At 54.8% G+C, this 20254-nt stretch overlaps 2 protein-coding genes across 3 annotated transcripts; one reads left to right on the top strand and one right to left on the bottom strand.

Moving 5' to 3' along the window:
• Positions 1–2144: 2144 nt before the first annotated feature.
• On the bottom strand, positions 2145–5455 carry LOC146760048 (uncharacterized). Its single transcript, XM_085552165.1, has 3 exons — positions 5012–5455; positions 4382–4483; positions 2145–3301 (listed from the first exon to the last, which is right to left on the bottom strand). Exons 1-3 carry the CDS (start codon positions 5213–5215, stop codon positions 3134–3136), a joined length of 474 nt encoding a protein of 157 aa, XP_085408291.1. The 5' UTR covers positions 5216–5455; the 3' UTR covers positions 2145–3133.
• A 99-nt stretch (positions 5456–5554) lies between these two features.
• On the top strand, positions 5555–12100 carry NR4A2 (nuclear receptor subfamily 4 group A member 2). 2 transcript variants are annotated; one of them, XM_032445893.2, is made up of 8 exons: positions 5555–5785; positions 6323–6445; positions 6644–7509; positions 8047–8176; positions 8257–8420; positions 8836–9038; positions 10288–10466; positions 10559–12100. In XM_032445893.2, exons 3-8 carry the CDS (start codon positions 6646–6648, stop codon positions 10813–10815), a joined length of 1797 nt encoding a protein of 598 aa, XP_032301784.1. In that variant the 5' UTR covers positions 5555–5785; positions 6323–6445; positions 6644–6645; the 3' UTR covers positions 10816–12100. The 2 variants fall into 2 exon arrangements, with proteins under 2 accessions (XP_032301784.1, XP_085408290.1); XM_085552164.1 differs by having other exon boundaries at positions 5586–5785; positions 8257–8345.
• Positions 12101–20254: the final 8154 nt, after the last annotated feature.

Below are 20254 nucleotides of genomic sequence, written 5' to 3'. Positions count from 1 at the left end.
TCATTGCAGTGAACAGCCTGGGATGGGTGAGTTCCATTCCAGCAGCTCTGCTGTTGCTCTCCAGCCATTCAATATATGCCACGGAATCTGTGTGCTCACCTGGCTTTGGTTACTCCCACTGAATAGTAAGAACTATGAAAGTTAGAGTGAAAAAATGAGATTAAAAGGCAGAAAAGGGGATTAAAGCTGCGAGCTGGGAGATTCATTGGGGTTGCAGACAGAGAAGTAAACGATAACCTGCAGTTAAAATTTTCTGCAGTAAAAATAACTGCAGAAAAGCATCATCCACTGACAGACAAGGAGTTGTTGACTGAACTGAGCAAAGCAGTGGATGTGAGGAGCAGAGATAGCTGGGAACTGCTGGGACGGAGCTGATGGCTGCTGCCAAGTGAGCACATCGCCATTGGGAATGGGGGATAGATATTGGGTCTGCTGTTAACCCCACGGCAGAGCAGAGTGTGTCAATGCAGTTTCCTGAAGTTCCACTCCCCGTCCTGGTATGATGCTAAAATTACACAGAAACAGAAAGCTGTAGTGGAAAAAAATGGTAACTGAGGCCTTGAAGGCAGAGAAGGAGCATTTTTCACTTCAGAGCTCCAATTAGTTAAAGTAATAATAATACCAATGCCTGAAAGAAGTGGGATCCCCACCCACAGCATCTCACCTTATAGCTCTGAAATTCAGGCACCCACTAAAATAGGGGCTTTGGAAGGATTTAGTGCACAAACCAACTCTGCTCAGGAGACTGGAGCTGTGCACTGCAAATGTTCTAACCCAGCACATGGCCCAGGCTTGGCTCTTGTGTCTCCCTGCAACAAAGGGAAGGAGTTATCACAGAGACACCCAACCCTGCACCAGGGCACCCAAAAAGCTGCCACATATCATGCAAACCACTATGGGATGGAGACCCACGGGACACACAGCCCAGGCTGCAGGTGGTGGTCATCAGGTGTGGCTTTGCTGCTCTTTGAGAACAGCTAATTGTGTTTTACTCAGTAATCAGAGGCTCTTACGGCAATTTTCCCCCTTCATCTTACCTTCCCAGACTCACCTGATTTAGATGCCACTCGTAATTAAGCGCGCTATTAATAACAGCACTTGACTCAGGCCTCGAGCTGAAGGTATTTTCCAATTTTCCTCTGATTCCTTCATCAGAGTGACTCCCAGGAGCTGCTGGGTGCGCGGATAACAGAGGAGGGCAGAGCTGTATATGCCAAACACTGACAAGGGCTCAACAGAAACGCTCTCCCTCCCACCCACAGTCACTCCCTGTGCCTTTTCCCTTTTACCATTCCACACCCCGTGTCTCTCCCCTCCACAATCCACGTCTCTGGCTGTGCTGCTTGCAGAGCTCTGTAGCATTCCCCATCCCTGGAGTGATGCTGTATGACGGGGGCAGATGCTTTGCTCTGTGTGTGTTTTTTAGATACCAGCATATCCAGCCTTCACCATCAACACATCGATAGGAACCCACTTCATGGATTTGCTCACTGGGAAGCATGGAGAATTTAACAGGAATTTGGCTGATGGAAGAATTGACTTGGATTTTTCAATGCTACCTGGTGCTGGAATGCTGTGCTCTGCAAACTAAGACATTTCTTCCTGCTTATCCCATCAATACGGGCTGGTTTTGCTGGCTGTTGTATGGACCAAATGAGTAAATATGCAATCTAGGTTGTTTACAATACTTCTTATAATTAAAGTTCTGCCATCCAAAAAACAAAAACAAAAAAACAACCCCCAACCTCCCCTACCCCCCCCCCAAAAAAAACCCCAAACCAAACAAACTTCTTTTTACCCCCTATTAACATTCACGGCATTCCATTCACTTCCATTTTAATCTGTGGTTTTCATATTGAAGAACCAGACCCCATTCAGTTAGACCTGCAAAAAGACAAACCCCAACAGCCTTCCTCTGTCCCATATGCAGGCTGCCATTGTGGGCTCCATCCATCACTGGGGTGGGCTGGGGCTGCACAGAGCAGGATCAGTGCAAACCAGCTCTCTATGGCAGCTTCTTAAAGTGATAAAGAAGCTTCATTTGTAGCTCAGATTTCCCCCCTTTATTTTTTTCCCGAAGCATTGGAAATAATTAACTTCTTCAAATATAGCACCTTCATACCCCATGCTACAATCAGGCGGTCTAAAAAGCTAAAATGATATTTTAATAGCAACGTCCAGGATTACAAACACCATTCTGTACACCAGCGCTGTTTTCAATTAGCGTGGATGGCTCCGTTCCCCCTGCCCTGTGCCTCCAATGGATGCTGCAGCAGCACAGATGAGGAGCTGCACTGTGTCTGTGCCACCATCCATGGTGACTGTATGGCTCAGTGCTGACACTGCCCTGGGGAGCAGGTCACAGGGGCCTTGTGAAAAGCACCCCCACACAATGGGAAGGGTCTCGCTATAAGAAGTTCATTACGCCAGATTTCTGTGGGTGTTGGCAGTTAATACTCATAATGCAGGGAATATAAAAAAAAGAAAAAAAAACAGTGTGTAACTGTGCTATTTCAGAGCATCTGTGACATAAACACGTCCCCCAAGTGCTGTTATTCTTGGTTTCCCAGGGCTGTGGAACAGCCAGGCTGTGGAACCAGGCCTGAGGGATGGACAGGCAGGGCAGCAGGCAGCTGGGCTGGGACACGAGGTTCTCGTTGGCTGCTGGCTTTGACCCCAGGCTGGCAGAGAACCCGGCTTGGTGGCCAAATGCACCGAGCAACCCCATGGGCAGCTCGGACAGGGTCCGCTACAGCTCCATATCCTGCACGCATCAGTGTGGGGAGAGAAGAGCCATTGCACTCCTATGTCCTACTGGAAGTAAAGTCACTTGTGGAGCTGAGCACTGCAAGTTGTCACTTAGGTGTCTCCTGACCGGCTGCACGGCTGTGCAGGCATTCAGAGCCAGCAGCGATGTGGGAGCCGGGATGTCCGCTCTCATCTCCGCTCCCCCCGGCTGTGCCGCTCCCTCCGCCTGGAAGCAGCGCCGTGGTTCGGGCGGAGCGTCCCGCACAGCTGCATTTCTGGGAGTGCAGATGTTACTAATGGCAGCTTAAGCACGGATGGGCAGAGAGCAGATGGGCTGCGGCGGTGCCATATGGGCCGTTTAGCCTCTCGACCCGACTGGTATCAATCACTCGCGTCCCGGGGACGGCGGAGCGGCTCCGAGAGAGGAGAGACGGGGATCACCTCCAACACCCGGGTGGGGGATGCGGACACACCGCGCTGCGAGGGCACAGCCGGCAGAACGACCCAACAGCTCGTACGACGGCCGGGCACCGACAGCCCGAGGCTTCTTGTCCTGAAATAAGGGAAACTGCGTTACGGAGCCCGGATAACCGGAGAACAGAGAGAACAACGAGAGTGGATGTGGGAAACACTGCGCGTGGTGTGGGGGGAGGGCTGGGGCAGGAAAGGACAAATGATGCTCATTGAGAAATACAGGGAGATCTGAGGGCGGGGCTCCTCGTGAGAATCAGTGCAGAATGAGGCACACGAGCCTTTGGGTTCCCCACCCTCAGTGTTGTGCCACACACTAGTGCCCTGCTGCAACCAGCACCGCTGGGCTCCTGAGCTCCTACAGCGCCCCTTTGGGCCTGGGGAGTTCATGGAATCACAGACGACCTGGGGTTGAAAAGGACAACAGTGACCACCCCTGGGTCACCAACCAGCAGCCCAGGCTGCACAGAGCCACATCCAGCCTGGCCTTGGATGCCTGCAGGGATGGGGAAAGTTTGCCCCTTGTTGTATCACACACAGCAATCTGGTACATCCCTGTGCTTTGATCACACACACAGCTACATGGCCAGGCCTTTACAGGGGCAATCTCCAGTTCCCAGCCCTGGTACTGCCATGCTGCACTCCTGCTGGGCTGCACACCAAAGCAGCTCACAGCAGGTGACCCTTTAGGGTGGCAGCAGTTTGGCTTCGCAGCGTGTGCTGGTTCGGCCCTTCTGTCTCCTTTGTGCTCCCGTATTTAGGTATCAAAATACACCATTTTGCCACCCGTAGGAAATTGTGTTTGCATTTCTTTAATTTGGAGCTCTTTTTGAAAGGCATGGAGTCTCAAATGTTTGTTCTCCTTTTTTTTTTCTCACATCATTACTCTGATACTGCTTGATTAGCTCCCTCCCCAGTCATGATTGGTAATTAAAATAGGCATTAAAATTAGTCACTTAGCAATTTTGCTGTTCAATTGGCAATTAAATTACTTAATTGCAATTAAAGTCCTAATTTTAATTGGCAAAATGATAGATGTAGATTTAAGATAATATGTATAAATACTTTAATAAGTGTCTATATAAGGATTACTTAATTACTCAACTTCAAGTTTATGCTGTTAACTTCAGAACTTTTAAGTGAGGAATGAAATTTATCTCACATCTATTCTAAGGATATGGTAATGAAGTGCATCTCTGGGCCCTGAGCGGGGTTTGCTCCGTGTGCTGTGCTGTTGTGGGGCCTCTTTCATCATCTTCATCAGCTAAAAGAACAGAATTGTGGAGTCATAGGGATTGGAAAAGCCCTTTAGGATCACCAACACCCCCCCCCTCCCATGCCCACTGCCCACGTCCCTCAGTGCCACATCCCCACAGCTCTGGGACAGCCCAGACACGGTGACTCCCCACTCCCTGTGCAGCTGTGCAATGCCTGGCTGCTCTTTGGAGAAGGAATAGCTCCTCACACCCAACCTGACCCTCCCCAGCACAACGTGAGGCCGTTCCCTCCCGTCCTGTCGCTGTTACCTGGAGCAGATAAAGGACAACCTACAACCTCCTTTAGGGGAGCTGCAGAGCGCTCCTTCTCCCAGCTTTTGGGCTGCAGACCCGGGATGGGCCGCTCAGGAACCTACAGGAGAGCAGCCGCCAGCCGTACGGCATCGCTGCGTATCTGCCTTCGTTTTGCCGCACAAAGTGATCGCATCTCTGGGGTTTGTGATACGTTTATTTCCCCCAATCCCGTTCATTTCGAGCCGAAGCCGCTCCCCGCCTGCAGCCGGGCTGCCTCGTACCTCGTACGTCGTGCCGGGCCGTTCCGCGGTTCCCCCCGGCCATCCCGTGCCGCGGTTCGGTCCCGTCGGGGACGCGGGGCTATTTCGGGCACTTTTGGCTCTCCGTGCCGTTGCGTCAATGGCGGCTCCCGCTGCGTCACACCGCCCCGCCCCGCCATCACTTTTTCCCTTTCTCCCGATGCTCCTCCCCGCCCCGCCCCGCATTGAGGCGCCGTCCCCGACGGGGCGGGCAGGGAACCCCCCGAGCGCGCCCCCGCGATCCGCCCCGCCCAGCACCTCGGGGGGGAGCTGGGCAGCGGGCACGCGGAGCGCCGGGCACGGAGATGGGGGACGCGCAACCCGAGCGAAACGCGGCGCGATCCGCGCGGAACCACCGACGGCGGCGGAGGGGAGAGGGGCGGGGAGCGGGGGGCGGCCCGGAGCCACCTTCAGCCGTGACTCGCGGTGATGTCACGTCGGAAATTTACCAAAGCGAGAACCGGCCAACGGCGCGGGGCGGCCGGCCCCGGCGGGCTGATTGGGCGGGCGGCGCTGACGCGCGGTGACGCTCGAAGCCTTTAGGTGCACGTTGGTTGGGAACGCGGAGCGCACATAAACAAAGGCACATTGCGGGCAGGGCACTCCGAGCGCTCCGCTCGCACGGCGCTGCGCTGCCGCCGCCGCTCCAGCGCGGAGTTCCGCCGTGCCCGGCCGTGCCGAGCCGTGCCGAGCCGTGCCGGCCCCGCGCCCACCGCCCACCGCCACTTGGATGACCGCTCCGCTCTCCGCTCTCCGGTGAGTCCCGCACACCCGGTGCTGCCCGCGGGTTCCGCGCGTGGGGCGCGGCCGCCGTCGGGGGGACGCGCGGGGCGGCGGCGACGGAGCCGTTCTTGGAGTCCCGGGGTCCCGGTCTCGGGGTCTCGGCCGGGCTCGGGCCGGGGGCTGCTCGCCCAGTTTGAGGCTGCACTTTTTGTCCTCTTCGAATGAATCCCAGCTCGCCGTCGGCCGAGCCCCCTCGGGCCGGGCTCCAAATGTCACCGCGGTGCCGGGACCTCGGGGAGGTGCAGCCGCCCCCGCTCGTCGCCTCTCCCGGCGGGGCGGCTCTGACGTGAGCGGCGGGGAGGAAAAACCGAAGCGGTTCCCTCTGCCAGAAAAGCGAGGGCAGAGCCGCCCGCGTGCGCCGAGCGGAGCGGAGTTTCCCCCCCGGCCCCCGGCCCCGCCGCGCCCACGCGCGACGCCCGCAGCCGCCGGAGCCGTTCCCGCAGCCGGGGCCGGGCGGGGAGACGGGGGGGTCGGCGCTTCTCTCGTTCGGTGACCGAACGTGTGTTGCAGCGGGCGCACCGGGCAGGCTGGAGTCCCCCTCCGAGCGCTGACACCGCGGAAACTTCGCTCCCCGCCGCGTCCCGACGCTGTCCGCCTTTAGTTCCTTCGAAAACGTCTCCGACTCGCCTGAAGGTTTGTGAGCTCCGCGAGCCCGAGCGGCGGTCGCGGGGCGGGGGTCGCGGTGCGGGGCCGGGATCCCGCAGCCGGGCTGGGGGTCCCGCAGCCCCCCGCGCCGTCCCGGGCGTTGCCGGCGCTGGGAGCGGGGCGGGGGAGCGGCGCGGGGCCGGCGGAGCCGCCCGGGCTGAGTGTGTGTCCCCGTTTCGTTTCCAGCCATGCCCTGTGTTCAGGCTCAGTATGGGTCCTCGCCTCAAGGAGCCAGCCCGGCCTCCCAGAGCTACAGTTACCACTCTTCAGGAGAATACAGCTCCGATTTCTTAACTCCGGAGTTTGTCAAGTTTAGCATGGACCTCACCAACACCGAAATCACTGCCACCACTTCTCTCCCCAGTTTCAGTACCTTTATGGACAACTACAACAGCAGCTACGACGTGAAGCCTCCTTGCTTGTACCAAATGCCCCTGTCCGGACAGCAGTCCTCCATTAAGGTGGAAGACATTCAGATGCACGGCTACCAGCAGCACGGCCACCTCCCCCCCCAGCCGGACGACGTGATGGCCCATTCGGGCTCCGTCTACTACAAGCCCTCGTCGCCCCCGACCCCTTCCACTCCCGGCTTCCAGGTGCAGCACGGCCCCGTGTGGGACGACGCCGGCTCCCTGCACAACTTCCACCCCAACTACGTGGCCACCACGCACATGATCGAGCAGCGCAAAGCTCCCGTCTCCCGCCTCTCGCTCTTTTCCTTCAAGCAATCCCCCCCGGGCACTCCCGTCTCCAGCTGTCAGATGCGCTTCGACGGGCCCCTCCACGTGCCCATGAACGCGGAGCCGGCCGGTCCCCACCACGGCGTGGACGGGCAGCCCTTCGCCGTGCCCAGCCCCATCCGCAAGCAGCCGGCCATGGCCTTCCCCGGGCTGCCGCTGGGCCACGCTCCGCAGCTGCTGGACAGCCAGGTGCCCTCGCCGCCCTCGCGGGGGTCCCCGTCCAACGAGGGGCTGTGCGCCGTCTGCGGGGACAACGCTGCCTGCCAGCACTACGGCGTGCGCACCTGCGAGGGCTGCAAGGGCTTCTTCAAGGTGAGCGGGGTTGGGGGGGTATGAGGGGGGCGAGAGGGAGGGGAGTCGGGGCAGAGCGGAGCAGAATTCCCCGCGGCGGAGCGAAAGGATCTCTTTATTTCGGCGTCCTGATTGAATAATCGGATCGTTTGGAATGGAGGAGGTCTCCAAGGGATGTGAATAGTATGAGTGCCCACGGATGTGTATTTGCTGAGCGCCTCCGTCCCTTCTCTCGGCATATAAAGCGCTGTGGGGTTAGCTCAGATGTGAACGCTGTCAATATTCTGCTGTTAAATGCCCTGGGAAAAAAAAGGAGAAGTGTGTGTGTGGGGGGGGAGGTAGAGGGGAAAAAAAGGGGGAGGGAAAGAGAGAAAAATAGAAAAAGGAAAAAAAAAAAAAAAAGGAGGAAAAAAAATGGGGGAAAAAAAAGAAGAGTCGAAAGAAAAAGGAAATGGGAGAAGGAAAGGAATAGGGGAGAAAAGCGGCGGTGGGGAGCGGGGATGGCGGCTCCTGCGGACCCCCCCGCTGACACCGCGATCTCCCCGTCCCGTCCCGCAGCGCACGGTGCAGAAGAACGCCAAGTACGTGTGCCTGGCCAACAAGAACTGCCCGGTGGACAAACGCCGCCGGAACCGCTGCCAGTACTGCCGCTTCCAGAAGTGCCTGGCCGTCGGCATGGTGAAGGAGGGTGAGTGAGGGGCTCGGCGCCGGGCCGGGCCGCACCGAACCGAGCCCCGTGGGGGCGGCTGAGCCGCGCTTCTCTTGCAGTGGTTCGCACAGACAGCCTCAAAGGCCGGAGGGGTCGTTTGCCATCCAAACCGAAGAGCCCCCAGGAGCCCTCTCCCCCCTCTCCCCCGGTGAGTCTGATCAGTGCGCTGGTGAGAGCCCATGTCGACTCCAACCCGGCTATGACCAGCCTGGACTATTCCAGGGTAAGCTGGACCGAGCTCGCGTTGGGACTTTGCCGCACCCTCCGCGCCCGGCACGCAGCGGCCGCCCGCAGCCCGGAGCGGCTCAGCCCCATCGCGTTGCTGCGGGCGGGCGGACGCTCCCCGGCCGCGTTCCGGGCTGCCCCGGCTCCGGCTGTGCCGCTGTACCCGCGGGCTGTGCTCTCATCCCCGCGGGGCCGAGCTGCGCGGAAACGGCGATTTGCATAGCGCAAACGGCGACCTCGTCCTGCCGTTCCTAATGGAATTAATTGCCCCGGAACATCTAATTTCCTTAGTGGTCAGAGAGAGATTTAATTGTTAGAAAAACCCGGCTCCCCTCTTAGAAACGGGGTTAGCAATTTCACGGGTTATATACTTCGGAGAACCTCATTAAGTGCTTTTGAAAATGAATTTCCAGTTCCAGGCTAACCCCGACTACCAGATGAGCGGGGACGACACTCAGCACATCCAGCAGTTCTACGACCTGCTCACCGGCTCCATGGAGATCATCCGCGGCTGGGCGGAGAAGATCCCCGGCTTCACCGACCTGCCCAAAACCGACCAGGATCTGCTCTTCGAGTCCGCCTTCCTCGAGCTCTTCGTGCTGCGCCTGGCGTACAGGTGAGGGGCCGCCAGCCAGGATGCGGGCGGGGGGAAGCCGAGCCTTTCGGGGCCGGTTAATGAAGCTGTGCTTTATTAACTCCATGGTAATTAGGTGCCTCTTAAATCCTTCATTTATTGCTCCTCGACTAATTAGTTGTTTAGCTTTTCTCCCCTTACCTCCTCTTTCTTTCCCTTTTCCTTTCCCTTTCTCTTTTCTCCTTTCCCTTTCTCTTTTCTCCTTTCCCTTTCTCTTTCCTCCTTTTCCTTTCTCTTTCCTCCTTTCCCTTTCTCTTTCCTCCTTTCCCTTTCTCTTTCCTCCTTTCCCTTTCTCTTTCCTCCTTTCCCTTTCTCTTTCCTCCTTTCCCTTTCTCTTTCCTCCTTTCCCTTTCTCTTTCCTCCTTTCCCTTTCTCTTTCCTCCTTTCCCTTTCTCTTTCCTCCTTTCCCTTTCTCTTTCCTCCTTTCCCTTTCTCTTTCCTCCTTTCCCTTTCTCTTTCCTCCTTTCCCTTTCTCTTTCCTCCTTTCCCTTTCTCTTTCCTCCTTTCCCTTTCTCTTTCCTCCTTTCCCTTTCTCTTTCCTCCTTTCCCTTTCTCTTTCCTCCTTTCCCTTTCTCTTTCCTCCTTTCCCTTTCTCTTTCCTCCTTTCCCTTTCTCTTTCCTCCTTTCCCTTTCTCTTTCCTCCTTTCCCTTTCCTCCTTTCCCTTTCCCTTTCCTCCTTTCCCTTTCCCTTTCCTCCTTTCCCTTTCTCTTTCCTCCTTTCCCTTTCCCTTTCCTCCTTTCCCTTTCTCTTTCCTCCTTTCCCTTTCTCTTTCCTCCTTTCCCTTTCTCTTTCCTCCTTTCCCTTTCTCTTTCCTCCTTTCCCTTTCTCTTTCCTCCTTTCCCTTTCTCTTTCCTCCTTTCCCTTTCTCTTTCCTCCTTTCCCTTTCTCTTTCCTCCTTTCCCTTTCTCTTTCCTCCTTTCCCTTTCTCTTTCCTCCTTTCCCTTTCTCTTTCCTCCTTTCCCTTTCTCTTTCCTCCTTTCCCTTTCTCTTTCCTCCTTTCCCTTTCTCTTTCCTCCTTTCCCTTTCTCTTTCCTCCTTTCCCTTTCTCTTTCCTCCTTTCTCTTTCCTCCTTTCCCTTTCCTCCTTTCTATTTCTCTTTGTCTTTCATGTTTTTTTTCTCACTTTCTCCCCTTTTCTGTCCTCTCTCTTTATCTCTCCTTGTCATTTTCCTTTTCTCATCTAACTTTCCTTTCTCACACGCTCATGCTGTTGCTGTCGTGCTCCCCGCAGGTCCAACCCCGTGGAGGGGAAGCTCATCTTCTGCAATGGGGTTGTCCTGCACCGACTGCAGTGCGTCCGCGGCTTTGGGGAATGGATCGATTCCATCGTTGAGTTTTCCTCCAACTTGCAGAACATGAACATCGACATCTCGGCGTTCTCCTGCATTGCCGCCCTGGCCATGGTGACAGGTCAGTGCCCCCCACCCACCCATCTCCTGCCCCCCGCTGCCATCCCGCAGTGTCACCCCGTAACATCCCGCGCCTTCCCGTGTGTTTTGCAGAGAGGCACGGGCTCAAAGAACCCAAGCGGGTGGAAGAGCTGCAGAACAAGATAGTGAATTGTCTCAAGGACCATGTGACTTTCAACAACGGGGGCCTGAATCGCCCCAACTATTTGTCCAAACTCTTGGGGAAGCTCCCCGAACTCCGCACGCTTTGCACACAGGGGCTGCAGCGCATTTTCTACCTGAAACTGGAGGATTTGGTGCCACCGCCAGCAATAATTGACAAACTCTTCCTGGACACTTTACCTTTCTAAGACTCTTCCCGTGCACTGACGCTGAACTCGAGGAACCTTCGCCCGTCGGAAGGGGACTTCACCTGGGCACGGGGCAGCGCGTGGGGCAGCATGGCCCCCTCCCAGCCAGCGCTGAGCCTCCTGCGGGCGGAGCGCGACGGGGCGTTTGGCTCTGGGGCACCATGGATGCGGCTCTCGGACTTCACGAATCCCATGGTATAAACTTTTTATTCTCGGCTTATAGATGAGTTTATTATTGAGGACTTCTGGTTAAACAGACGAAGCGATCTGGCGACGCCGGGCGCGCGGCTCAGAGCGAGAGGGGCAGCCCACGCACTGAGGGACCCGCGGGCATCGCCTCCTAAAGACTTAAAGTTTTCTGCTGTAAAAGAAAGCTGTAATATACACAGATCCTAAATGTTCCGTGGGTGGCATGCCAGGAAGGAAGGGAAAGGCTTGTACAGTTATCAGACGCGGTTTGGCTTTTCTACAAATGAACCCGTGCCTAGTTACCAATCTATATGGGAACCAATCCTAAAGAATTCAGAAATAAAAGCTCAACGTGTCTGGGGGGGGGAAAACGCATTAAAAAGGAGAAGGAAAAGCGAATCGCTCCGTGCGAGGGAAGCGTGACGATCCCAAGGCGGCAATGTTATAGGCACTTGCTATTCAGTAATGTCTATATTCTATAAATAGTATTTCAGACACTATGTAGTCTGTTAGCTTTTATAAGGACCGGTAGTTCTCTGAGCTTCAAACGTTTTCTCAGTTGTAAAATAGGTGGGCACAAAAAGCATTCCCGACCCCGAGCTCCTCGCAGAGGGACACATAGTGTTTGTAAGCACCGTCCACATCCCTTGTTTGTAGGTGTTGTATGTACTGTTGATGTCGATTAAAAAGAAAAGAAGTTTATATCTTGATTATTTTGTCGTCTAAAGCGAAACGAACTTTGCATGCAGCAGCTTCTGGCCGTTTCCAGAGCGCTTATAATTAATATACATCGCTCCCTGGAAATTACTGAGCACTTTGAATTTTGGTTCTGTTTGGTTGGTTCTTTTCTTTTTTTTACTGTCTAAAACCGGTCGGTTAATATATTCCTTTCTGTTGGATTAAGATTTTTACTATTGCCATAGACTGTAGTATTTTTTTCTTTGTATATTTCCAGTCCGGCACACAATACAGATCACTGCCTTTTTTTCTATGGTGTACGACAGTTAGAAACGCGGGTTTGTTTCATTTTCCCCCTATAACTCTTTCTTTGAGAAAGACAATTTTAATGTTTACAACAATAAAACGTGTAAACGAACAGAATCTCGTCTTCTTTCTGTCCAAGCGAGAAGCGGCAGCTCCGGCACCCATTGCAAATAAAGGACAATAGACTGACAGTGTAGTAATAAACTGCACAGCAGAATGGATGGGGCGGTTTCGTTTCAGTAACGCGCGGCGCAACGCAGCGGCTCCCCAAGAGGAGGAAAAGCCCCGCACGGAGAGGTTGGTCCTTCCGTCGCTTTTTAGCCTCGTTCGGCGACGTTTGGGTCCTTCGGCCGCTTTTCGTTGCGGTCCCTTTGGGGAGCGGCTCTCGGGACGGGGCGGCCCGGAGGGGTTCGCTTCGGTTCCGCACCGCATTGCCCGCGGATCCCGGGGAAGGCGAACCACAACGCGGCTTTGTGGGAATCAATTGCGGTCAGCGTCGCGCTTAGGAAGGAACTTCCCGGTCAGTTCGGGGACTGCAGAGGGAGGCAGCGATAGCGGCCGTGCCCACCCCCTCCGTCGGCTTCAGCCCGGAGTGGAGCCGGGAGCCGCTACACGCGGGCAGGGAGCAGCGGTCCGTTCCTGGATCGGAGCTGGAGGGGGAAGTTGGGGAATTTGGGGAACTTCCGCCTCCTGCATCGGGAACAAACGAAATCCCCGGCGCAGCGCAGCGCTGCTCCGCCATGTGCTCTCACCGACTCTTTGCGATGCTCCCCGCGGCCGCGTGCCCGACCCCGAACAGCCCCGGTAAGAGGCAGCCGGAGGGCAGAGCCGGCCCTCAATGTGCCCTCAGCACGGAGCTGCCCCTGTCCCCCCCGCTTCTGTAGCCCTCGGGCGCTGCGGTGGAGCGGGGGCGGCCGCGCCGTCGGGGAGAGGCAGCTCGGCGGCAGCTCCGTGGGCCCGAGCCGTAAGCGTTGTCCCGTCGGGGCGGTGGGTTTACGGGGACCACGGCCGTTAGCACCGGCGGGGCTATTTCGAAGCCTATTTTGGAACACTCCGGGCCGATTCCTCCTTCTTCGAAGGACCGGGGCACTGCGGGGACACAGACGCTCGGGAAGGAGACGGCGGGGAGAGCGGGAAGGGAGCGCTGGGAGAGATCGGTATCGACCGCAGCCCCCTCTGGGAGCGAGGAAACACTCGGGGGCCGGGTTAGGGGCCGGGGCCGGGCGGGCGGTGCGGGTACAGGTGCGGGGCGGCCCCAGGTGCTGAGCCAGGTGGGGTTCAATACGCGGGGCAGAGCCCGGGCGGGCTCAGAGCGGTTCTAGCCGCGGCCGCTCCTCCGGCAGAGCGAACTCCGTGCCCCTCCGGGTCTGCTCCGCCCGCGGCCGGACCCCGCTGCTGGGGTTGCCCTTGTCTCTCCCCCCATCATCCCGTGTCGCTCCGGGGCCGCCCGCGCCGCTCAGCGCCGACGCAAAGGCTGGAACGGAGCCGTCGGGTTTGTCGGGTGCGGACGTTTTACGGCTCGGATAGACGAGGAGGAACGGATTCCCGGTAAGCGCCGAAAGCAACGAGTGCGGGTATCGGCCTGGGTGCGGGTGCTGCGTGCTGCCCGGGGTCTGCTGCTTGGTATTGCCGACGGCGTGGAGACTTTAACCCTTACCCCCAGATGCCACTCGGTTTAGCTTCCTGTTGGGCCTCGGGCTGCTTTCACTCGATGCTTACTTTCTTTTGGCCGTGTATTTGAAAGAACTTTTCTGCCTCTCGGAGCGCCCCGGGGCAGGGAGAGCCGTCCATCCTTCGACCTCAGCCACGCACGACGGCATTCCGTGCCGTGCTGTGGGGGGCCGGCACAGAACGGCACAGCCCCTGCTCGGCCGAGCCCCGGGCTGATCGGAGGGCGTTACTTTCAGATGTGCGGTATCCCCTATTAGTAACGGTGTTAATTGTTTCAGCCGCACACCGACATTTGGGGCTGCCTTTTGTGCTTGGCCTGCGTGAGAAGGCAGACAAAGCCGTTGTGCTTCGTTCCCTCGGGGTTTCCTTTCTTTCTGGTTTGTTATCAGTTTGTTACCTGACTTCTTTGCTTTAGGAGTCATTCCTTCAGTGTCTGATGCATCGGAACTGAGCCAGTTTGCTGCAGTTAGATAAAACCATGTTCCTCTTTCCACCCGGTTATATCATGGGCCAGCCCAGTGCTGGGCACATATCTCCCCGTGGTTTGGAGAGGTGAGAGGATGGAACTGGTGTGTGATCCCCCAAAACACGTTGGAGTTTGCAATGTGACAAACAAACCAGGGTGAGCTCAGGTCAGGTGCTGGCTCGCTCAATGCATTGTAGTCGTCTCCTGACATTTGAAGGAAGCTGCATTTCTCTGCAGCCCAGTTGGTGCAATTCATGTCTCATGTGTGCGGGGCTCTGCAGCCCACAGAACCGCACGGCTGTGGCTGTGATGGGATCCAAGGGTACAGCTCAGGGCCGAGGCAGTGTCACGACATTCCGGGGCTGCCTTTCCTGAACGCCGTATGGGAAAGATGAATTACAGCAGGCGTGACACCCTCGCAGGAGCTTTATTAGTTTTGGAATGCAATCAGCAACACTTGCTTTTTTAGCCCTTTACCTAATTATCCTCATCGCATATGTCACAGGCGGAGGGAACAGCCAGCAGGAATTTATGTCTGGGGAAGTCAGAGCTGGGGAGCTGCTCCATGTGATTTTAGCCCCCTGACTTCTCTTTGGTAGCAGAAGTGCCCACTCTGGCTGCTTGCGTCGCGCACCTCGGATGCACCTGGAGGTGATTTCTGCTGTATTAGTGAACCCACTGCTGCATAATCTGCATTTGCTGAAACGTTAGCCCTAAGTAACCTTTATGGCTGGCTGTGGTGCAGAGGGAGATGTTGGTATTCATGAATGTTTTGACATGTTTGACATTTTCTATACGGTGTGCTCTTTCTCTGTTCTTCTGATCTCCTCCTGCCTCCCCCTCCCCAGCTGCAGTGGTAAATGCCCCCCCCCCCCCCCCCCCAGGCTGGGGTTGTGCTGGGCAGCACAGCTTTGGGTTTCGGTTTCAAAGTGGGCGCCTGGGCAAATAATGTGATTATTGTATTTTAATGGGAGGCAACTCTACCCAGAAGAGCTCGTTCTGATGAAACAGGTGATTTGTGTTCCCTTTCAAAAGGGATACATCTGGCGTACAGAGCTGTGAAATGGGAAGGCAGGGATTTCTGCAGGGCTGGGGCTTCGTGTGGTTGTGCTGTAAATACCTTGGGTCGGCTACAGCGGCAGCAAGGCGGCGGTGCTCACTTCAGTGCCTGACTTCAGTGCTGTGTTTTCTGCAGGACAGTGAATGTGCCAAACTCTGCAGCGGCTGACGTTAAAACAAATGTAAACGGCACAGTAGTTGGGTAGGCCTCGTGCTTGGGTTATTTCTGGGTTTCATCAGCATCTGTATACGTGTAGTGTTCTGAAAGCCACTTGTGTTGGTAGACATGGGCCCTTCTCCATGCTGAAAGGACACAGAGAGCCAGTCGGGTGGTTTGGGCACTAAGCATTGTGCCCCTCTGCCCCCTCTCTGAGGATGAAGTGGCTCTCGGAACATCAGGGCAGTGTCCCCCTGTTCAGCAGGAGCGATGCTGGGATGCTCCCATCGCCTTTGGGTGCAGCTGTGCTGTGGGGCAAAGCACTGCAGCCCTTCTCTGCAGGCTGATGGGTGCGTGCTGTGCTGATGCCCCAGACTGCAGCGCTGCACATCTGGGGAGGGAACAGCTTCCACAGAGCAGCTCTGTTTGCAGTGCTGGCCGAGGTGCTGCCTTGTGCTTGCAGTGTGTCTCACTGGTGTCATGTGGGTCTGTTAAAAAAAAAACTCCAAATCATGTTAGCTAATTTTTCTTAGTTTAGTTGGTTGGTCCTTCACGAGCACCAAGAGGCCCGTCAGCATGTTCTGCCTTTGGGCCGTGCTGGTGCACCATTGGGGAGGTCCGAGTGCACCTCTTGGGTCAGAGCTGGGATCCCAACTACAGCTGTGCTGTGCTTGGCGTGGAGCTGGGAGGCAGGGAGCAGCTGTGACATTTATCAAACAAAACATGGATGTGTTGGTCCCTCGGCTGAGCCGCAGTGCTGTGCAGGCTGTGTGCATGCAGCAGGCACTGCATAGCTCTGCAATGCTGTACCTTCAGCAGCATTTTGAAAGGGAAGATGCAAACTCGATTCCTTTGCTGTACAGCATCTCCTGGGTGGATGCAAGGGAGGTTTGCTGAACTTCCACAGTAGCTCAGCGCCTGTAGCGCAGTGATAGCTCAGTTTTAATGCTGCCGTGGTTAATTCTTTAGGATCCCTTCTAAATGTTATTCTCCTGCAGCCTATTCCGAGTCTGCCAGGGCTGACATTTTTTGTCCCAGATATTTCCCCCTTTGTCTCCGCTCTGTGCTGTCAGGGGGTGACAGCCGTGGCCCCGCAGGTGCAGGGCAGGTGAGCGGCCCCGCGGGCAGCGGTGTCACGGCCGCTCTGCTTCACGGTGCTCTGCTCCGCGGTGCTGCCTGCAGGGCGCTGCCATTTGGCCCAGCCTGGCTGCTTTGTGCCCCCCTCTGGGCTGAGCGCTGGCTTTGTGGGCAGGGAGCAGTGCTCCTCTGAACGTGTTCTATGGGGTTTTGTACCTGCTGTTGTTACTCTGGATTTGAGACCATCGTTTTCAAATCACGGCACTTCCCTACACCCACAATTAGGTGTGTTGTTAACGCAAGGCCCGGGCCTTTGCTTCCACATCTGTGTGAGTCAATGTGAAATGGGACAGTCCCTGCACAGCACACCCAGTGATGGGGATGCGATCCCCACACCTGCTCACCGCTCTCCAGCACCACCCCGTGTGCTTTGCTTTCCTTTGCTTTGCAGCATGCAGGCACACAGCGGTACTGGCGAGCACAGCATCCTAACATCATCCTTGTAGGCAGAGGATCCTGAGAAATAGGAACCACAACCCACATATTTATGACATTTTTGGCAAGGGTAATTGACTGCACAGCTGAGGGTGTAAGCGGGGATCAGAAAGCACGGCTATGTCTATTGCAAATTAATTTTGAGTCCTATACTGATGTCTCTGCTCCTTTACACGTCCCGTTTTTGTGGTAATTTCAAATGGAGCTTATGGAACTCCAGGAACTAAATGTTTTACCTCACTTCCAACAACAACAAATCAATTTCATGTGCTCGCATTACTTCCATAATCGTTTGCAAGCGAGCAACATGGCTGTGAATGAGAAATACGTCTTTTCTGCAGTAGCTTTATTTCAGGGCTGTATTATAGCAGAACCACAAAGACATGTGAGGCAGTGGCATGCAATTAGTTGGTATTGGAGGCAGTAGGGAGATGTGGAATTGGGATAGGGACTGTTGGTTCTTCCTGCTGTAGGAGCAACAGTGCTGTCAGATTCAATTGCCGTTGTAGATGGAATCGCGAGAGCAGCACATGGGAATGCAGGAGGTGATGGATGTGTTTGGATGTGGAATCCTGCTGGGTACCAGCAGCTCCTCCTTGGCCATCTACTGCAGGAATCATAGGAAAATTGGAAAGGGGATTGGAAGTGGAGGGGAATGGAACAGCCAAGCAAGGGCTTCTCCTGTGTGCATCAGGTCCTGCTCTGTGCAATGGAGCAACCTGCTGGCACGTGGTGGTTGTGTTTGGGCTGCAGTCGGTGCTGCTGCTCTCTACCCCTCTGGCAGCTCATTGGGGCTGGGCTGGCCCTACAGCAGCACACTGCAGCCAGGGGGGGACGGAAGCTGCCATAAGCAGGTGCTGGAGATGTGTTTGTCCTTAACCCAATGGGCTCTACCTCCAGGGCTGTGTTTTTCCCCATGGATTCTGTTCAGCCATCAGAGTCTTTGCTCGGATCCAGGTGTTTCCTGGGATCTGATTTTATTGAGAACTAATGCAGGTGGGGCTAACCACTGCTAATCACAACCCCCTTGCAAAGCAGAGTTCTTAAATGCATGTGTTTGGACAGCTACAGTATGGTGCCTTCTCTGTGCTTTACTGAGGGCTTTTCCTGATTTTAATCAAGGGAGGTAACACTTGGATAAAGGCAAGGCTTTACTTTCAATTGTCGGTCCATGTTTTAATTTCGTTGTCTTCCCCCGTGCCACAGCAGCAGTTAGTCTCGTGTGTCAAAGGCTGTTTCCACAATTATGGTTTGCCTAATGGTCCTTTTGTTATAACTCATAGGCTAATAGAAGTCAGAGCTGGAAAAGACCTATTAGATTATTGAGTCAATGCCCTGCAAATGTGGGATATCATCTCCCAGATAGAGGAGGTATCGGGTATTATTAAACAGATTTTACACTTGATCTTAGTTAAATTGTGGTTAGTAGCCATCCAGTTCCTTGAACAGTGCAATGTCAATAGCTTAATTTTGGATTTTGAGGGAGTGTCTGTACTGATGTTTACCGTGTGACATCTCCCCATGTTGCCTGAAGATGTGCTTGCTCTGAAGGAACGGAGGTAGATTCCTAGCAGACAGCAGCGTGGGAATAATCCATCAGGTATCCCCAAGGCCTTTTTATTCCTGGGTTAAAGCTGTGCAAAACATCACTTCTGTAGAGACAAGTAACCTGGAGCAGCACACAATGCTTCTCAGCACCCGCTGTAGGTCCTTGGGTAGCCCAGCTGGTTTTGCTTCAGTGCTGATATGACCTGTTGGGCTGGCAGCAGAAGTGAAAGCAGTTTCTCTCAGCTCTTCCTGCAGTGCTGGGCTGGGCTGGGAGAGGAGGGCCAGAAGGGCTCAGGATATAGATAGAGATACATACATATATATATATATATATATATATATATATATGTATAATTAGGATATAGATATGGTGTACAGCAGAGATCACACCTCAGAATTATTTCCATCATCTTCTCCTGTAATGAATTTCCCCTTCTTGGTAAATCCTGACTTCTGCTGTTAGAGAATGCTTGCTATCAAATACATGGGGGAAAAAATTGGAGCATATGCACAGGCACTGCAGAGAGCGAGCAGAAGGCTGTGGGGCTGTCAGGCAGCATCGCAGAAGTAGAAATTACAAAGTACTCGAGGCTATAGCTCTAACTCTCTCACTTGGCTAAAAGAGATGCACTGCTTTGTAGCACGTTTTCCTTCCTGCAGCAGCTGCAGGAGTTTGCTGGCCCAAAAACCCTTGTCCTGGAGAGAGCAGCAGTGAATTTTGTTGAGGACTGTTAATTTTGCACGTGGGGCTGTGAGCTTTCATTTTGGCTGCAGAGCTGAACAAGGAGGGCTCTTAGAAATGTTTGGTGCTTCTCTGGGCTTTCCTGGGGCTGCAGTGAGCTGTGCTGATCTCGTGTGGCTTTTTAAAACACAAAAGGATTTATTTCAGATCTGAAGAGGATGTTGCAGGGTTGCTTTGAGGTTTGTGGTTTCCACAGCTGGCCTGCGTGGCACCGAGGTGACAGTGAGGAACAGAAGGAGTAAAGAAATGCTCATCACTTCGCTCATTTTATGTATCATTTTCCTTGTCGGTGGGAAGAAATGCTTGTAAAAGGCTTGCATTCGAGGCGTCCTTCTGCATGGCATGGAAAGGGTTTTCTGCACCGTGAGCACATTCCCCCTGTAGCAGGTATGCTTACGGAGTCTTCAGAATGCCCTTTACCTGTCAAACTGTATTGGATCTAAGTTTCCCTCCCCAGGGTCTATAATAAGCTTTAAAAACAATATATGAAGTGTGCCCCGAGGACCCTAAAACATTGGAAGCCAGGGCTTCGGAAGCATTTAGAGGGGAAAAATGGATGCGTCTCCAGCAGTCAGTTGTGTTTACCCACTGCTGCAGTGTGTCAGAGCTGTGTCCGGTCGTTCCCAGCAGCAGCCTGCCTGGCTGAGCAGCCTGCAGGAGCACAGCGTGTTCCTTCTGCCCACTGCCAGCATGGGTCAGCTCCAGGGTTTGGGGGTTTTTTGGCCTGAGAAGGAATGGCTGCACAGGTACAGCTGTGGCACAGGCAGAGCCTTGCGTGGTGTTTGTGTTAGAATGATGGAAGCAGTGAAATGAAGTTCTTTGGCTGGCAAATCCATGGCCTGCCCACCTCCTTAACCTCACCAAACAACGCAGGTAACAAAAGAAGGCCGTTATATTCACGGTCTTTAATTTCCAGTCACGCAGAATCACAGCATGGTTGGGTTGGAAGGGACCTCAAGGATCATGAAGCTCCAACCCCCCACCACATGCAGGGCCACCAACCTCCACATTGATACCAGCCCAGGCTGCCCAAGGCCCCATCCAACCTGGC

This window comes from Coturnix japonica, chromosome 7 (assembly GCF_054131305.1).
Source record: "Coturnix japonica strain WE chromosome 7, WE-NBRP24, whole genome shotgun sequence".
Taxonomy (NCBI): Eukaryota; Metazoa; Chordata; class Aves; order Galliformes; family Phasianidae; genus Coturnix; species Coturnix japonica.
This window is presented reverse-complemented; position numbering and strand designations above follow the sequence as displayed.

Excerpts from the sequence above, each read along its gene's own strand:
- LOC146760048 (XM_085552165.1), bottom strand. The coding sequence starts at position 5,215 with ATGCGGGGCGGGGCGGGGAGGAGCATCGGGAGAAAGGGAAAAAGTGAT. Across the intron at positions 4,484-5,011 it reads GGCCCGGCACGACGTACGAG|CTGATGAAGATGATGAAAGA; the intron begins GTACGAGGCAGC and ends CTGTTCTTTTAG. Across the intron at positions 3,302-4,381 it reads ACCATATCCTTAGAATAGAT|GACAAGAAGCCTCGGGCTGT; the intron begins GTGAGATAAATT and ends CCCTTATTTCAG.
- NR4A2 (XM_032445893.2), top strand. The coding sequence starts at position 6,646 with ATGCCCTGTGTTCAGGCTCAGTATGGGTCCTCGCCTCAAGGAGCCAGC. Across the intron at positions 9,039-10,287 it reads GTGCTGCGCCTGGCGTACAG|GTCCAACCCCGTGGAGGGGA; the intron begins GTGAGGGGCCGC and ends TGCTCCCCGCAG. Across the intron at positions 10,467-10,558 it reads CGCCCTGGCCATGGTGACAG|AGAGGCACGGGCTCAAAGAA; the intron begins GTCAGTGCCCCC and ends TGTGTTTTGCAG.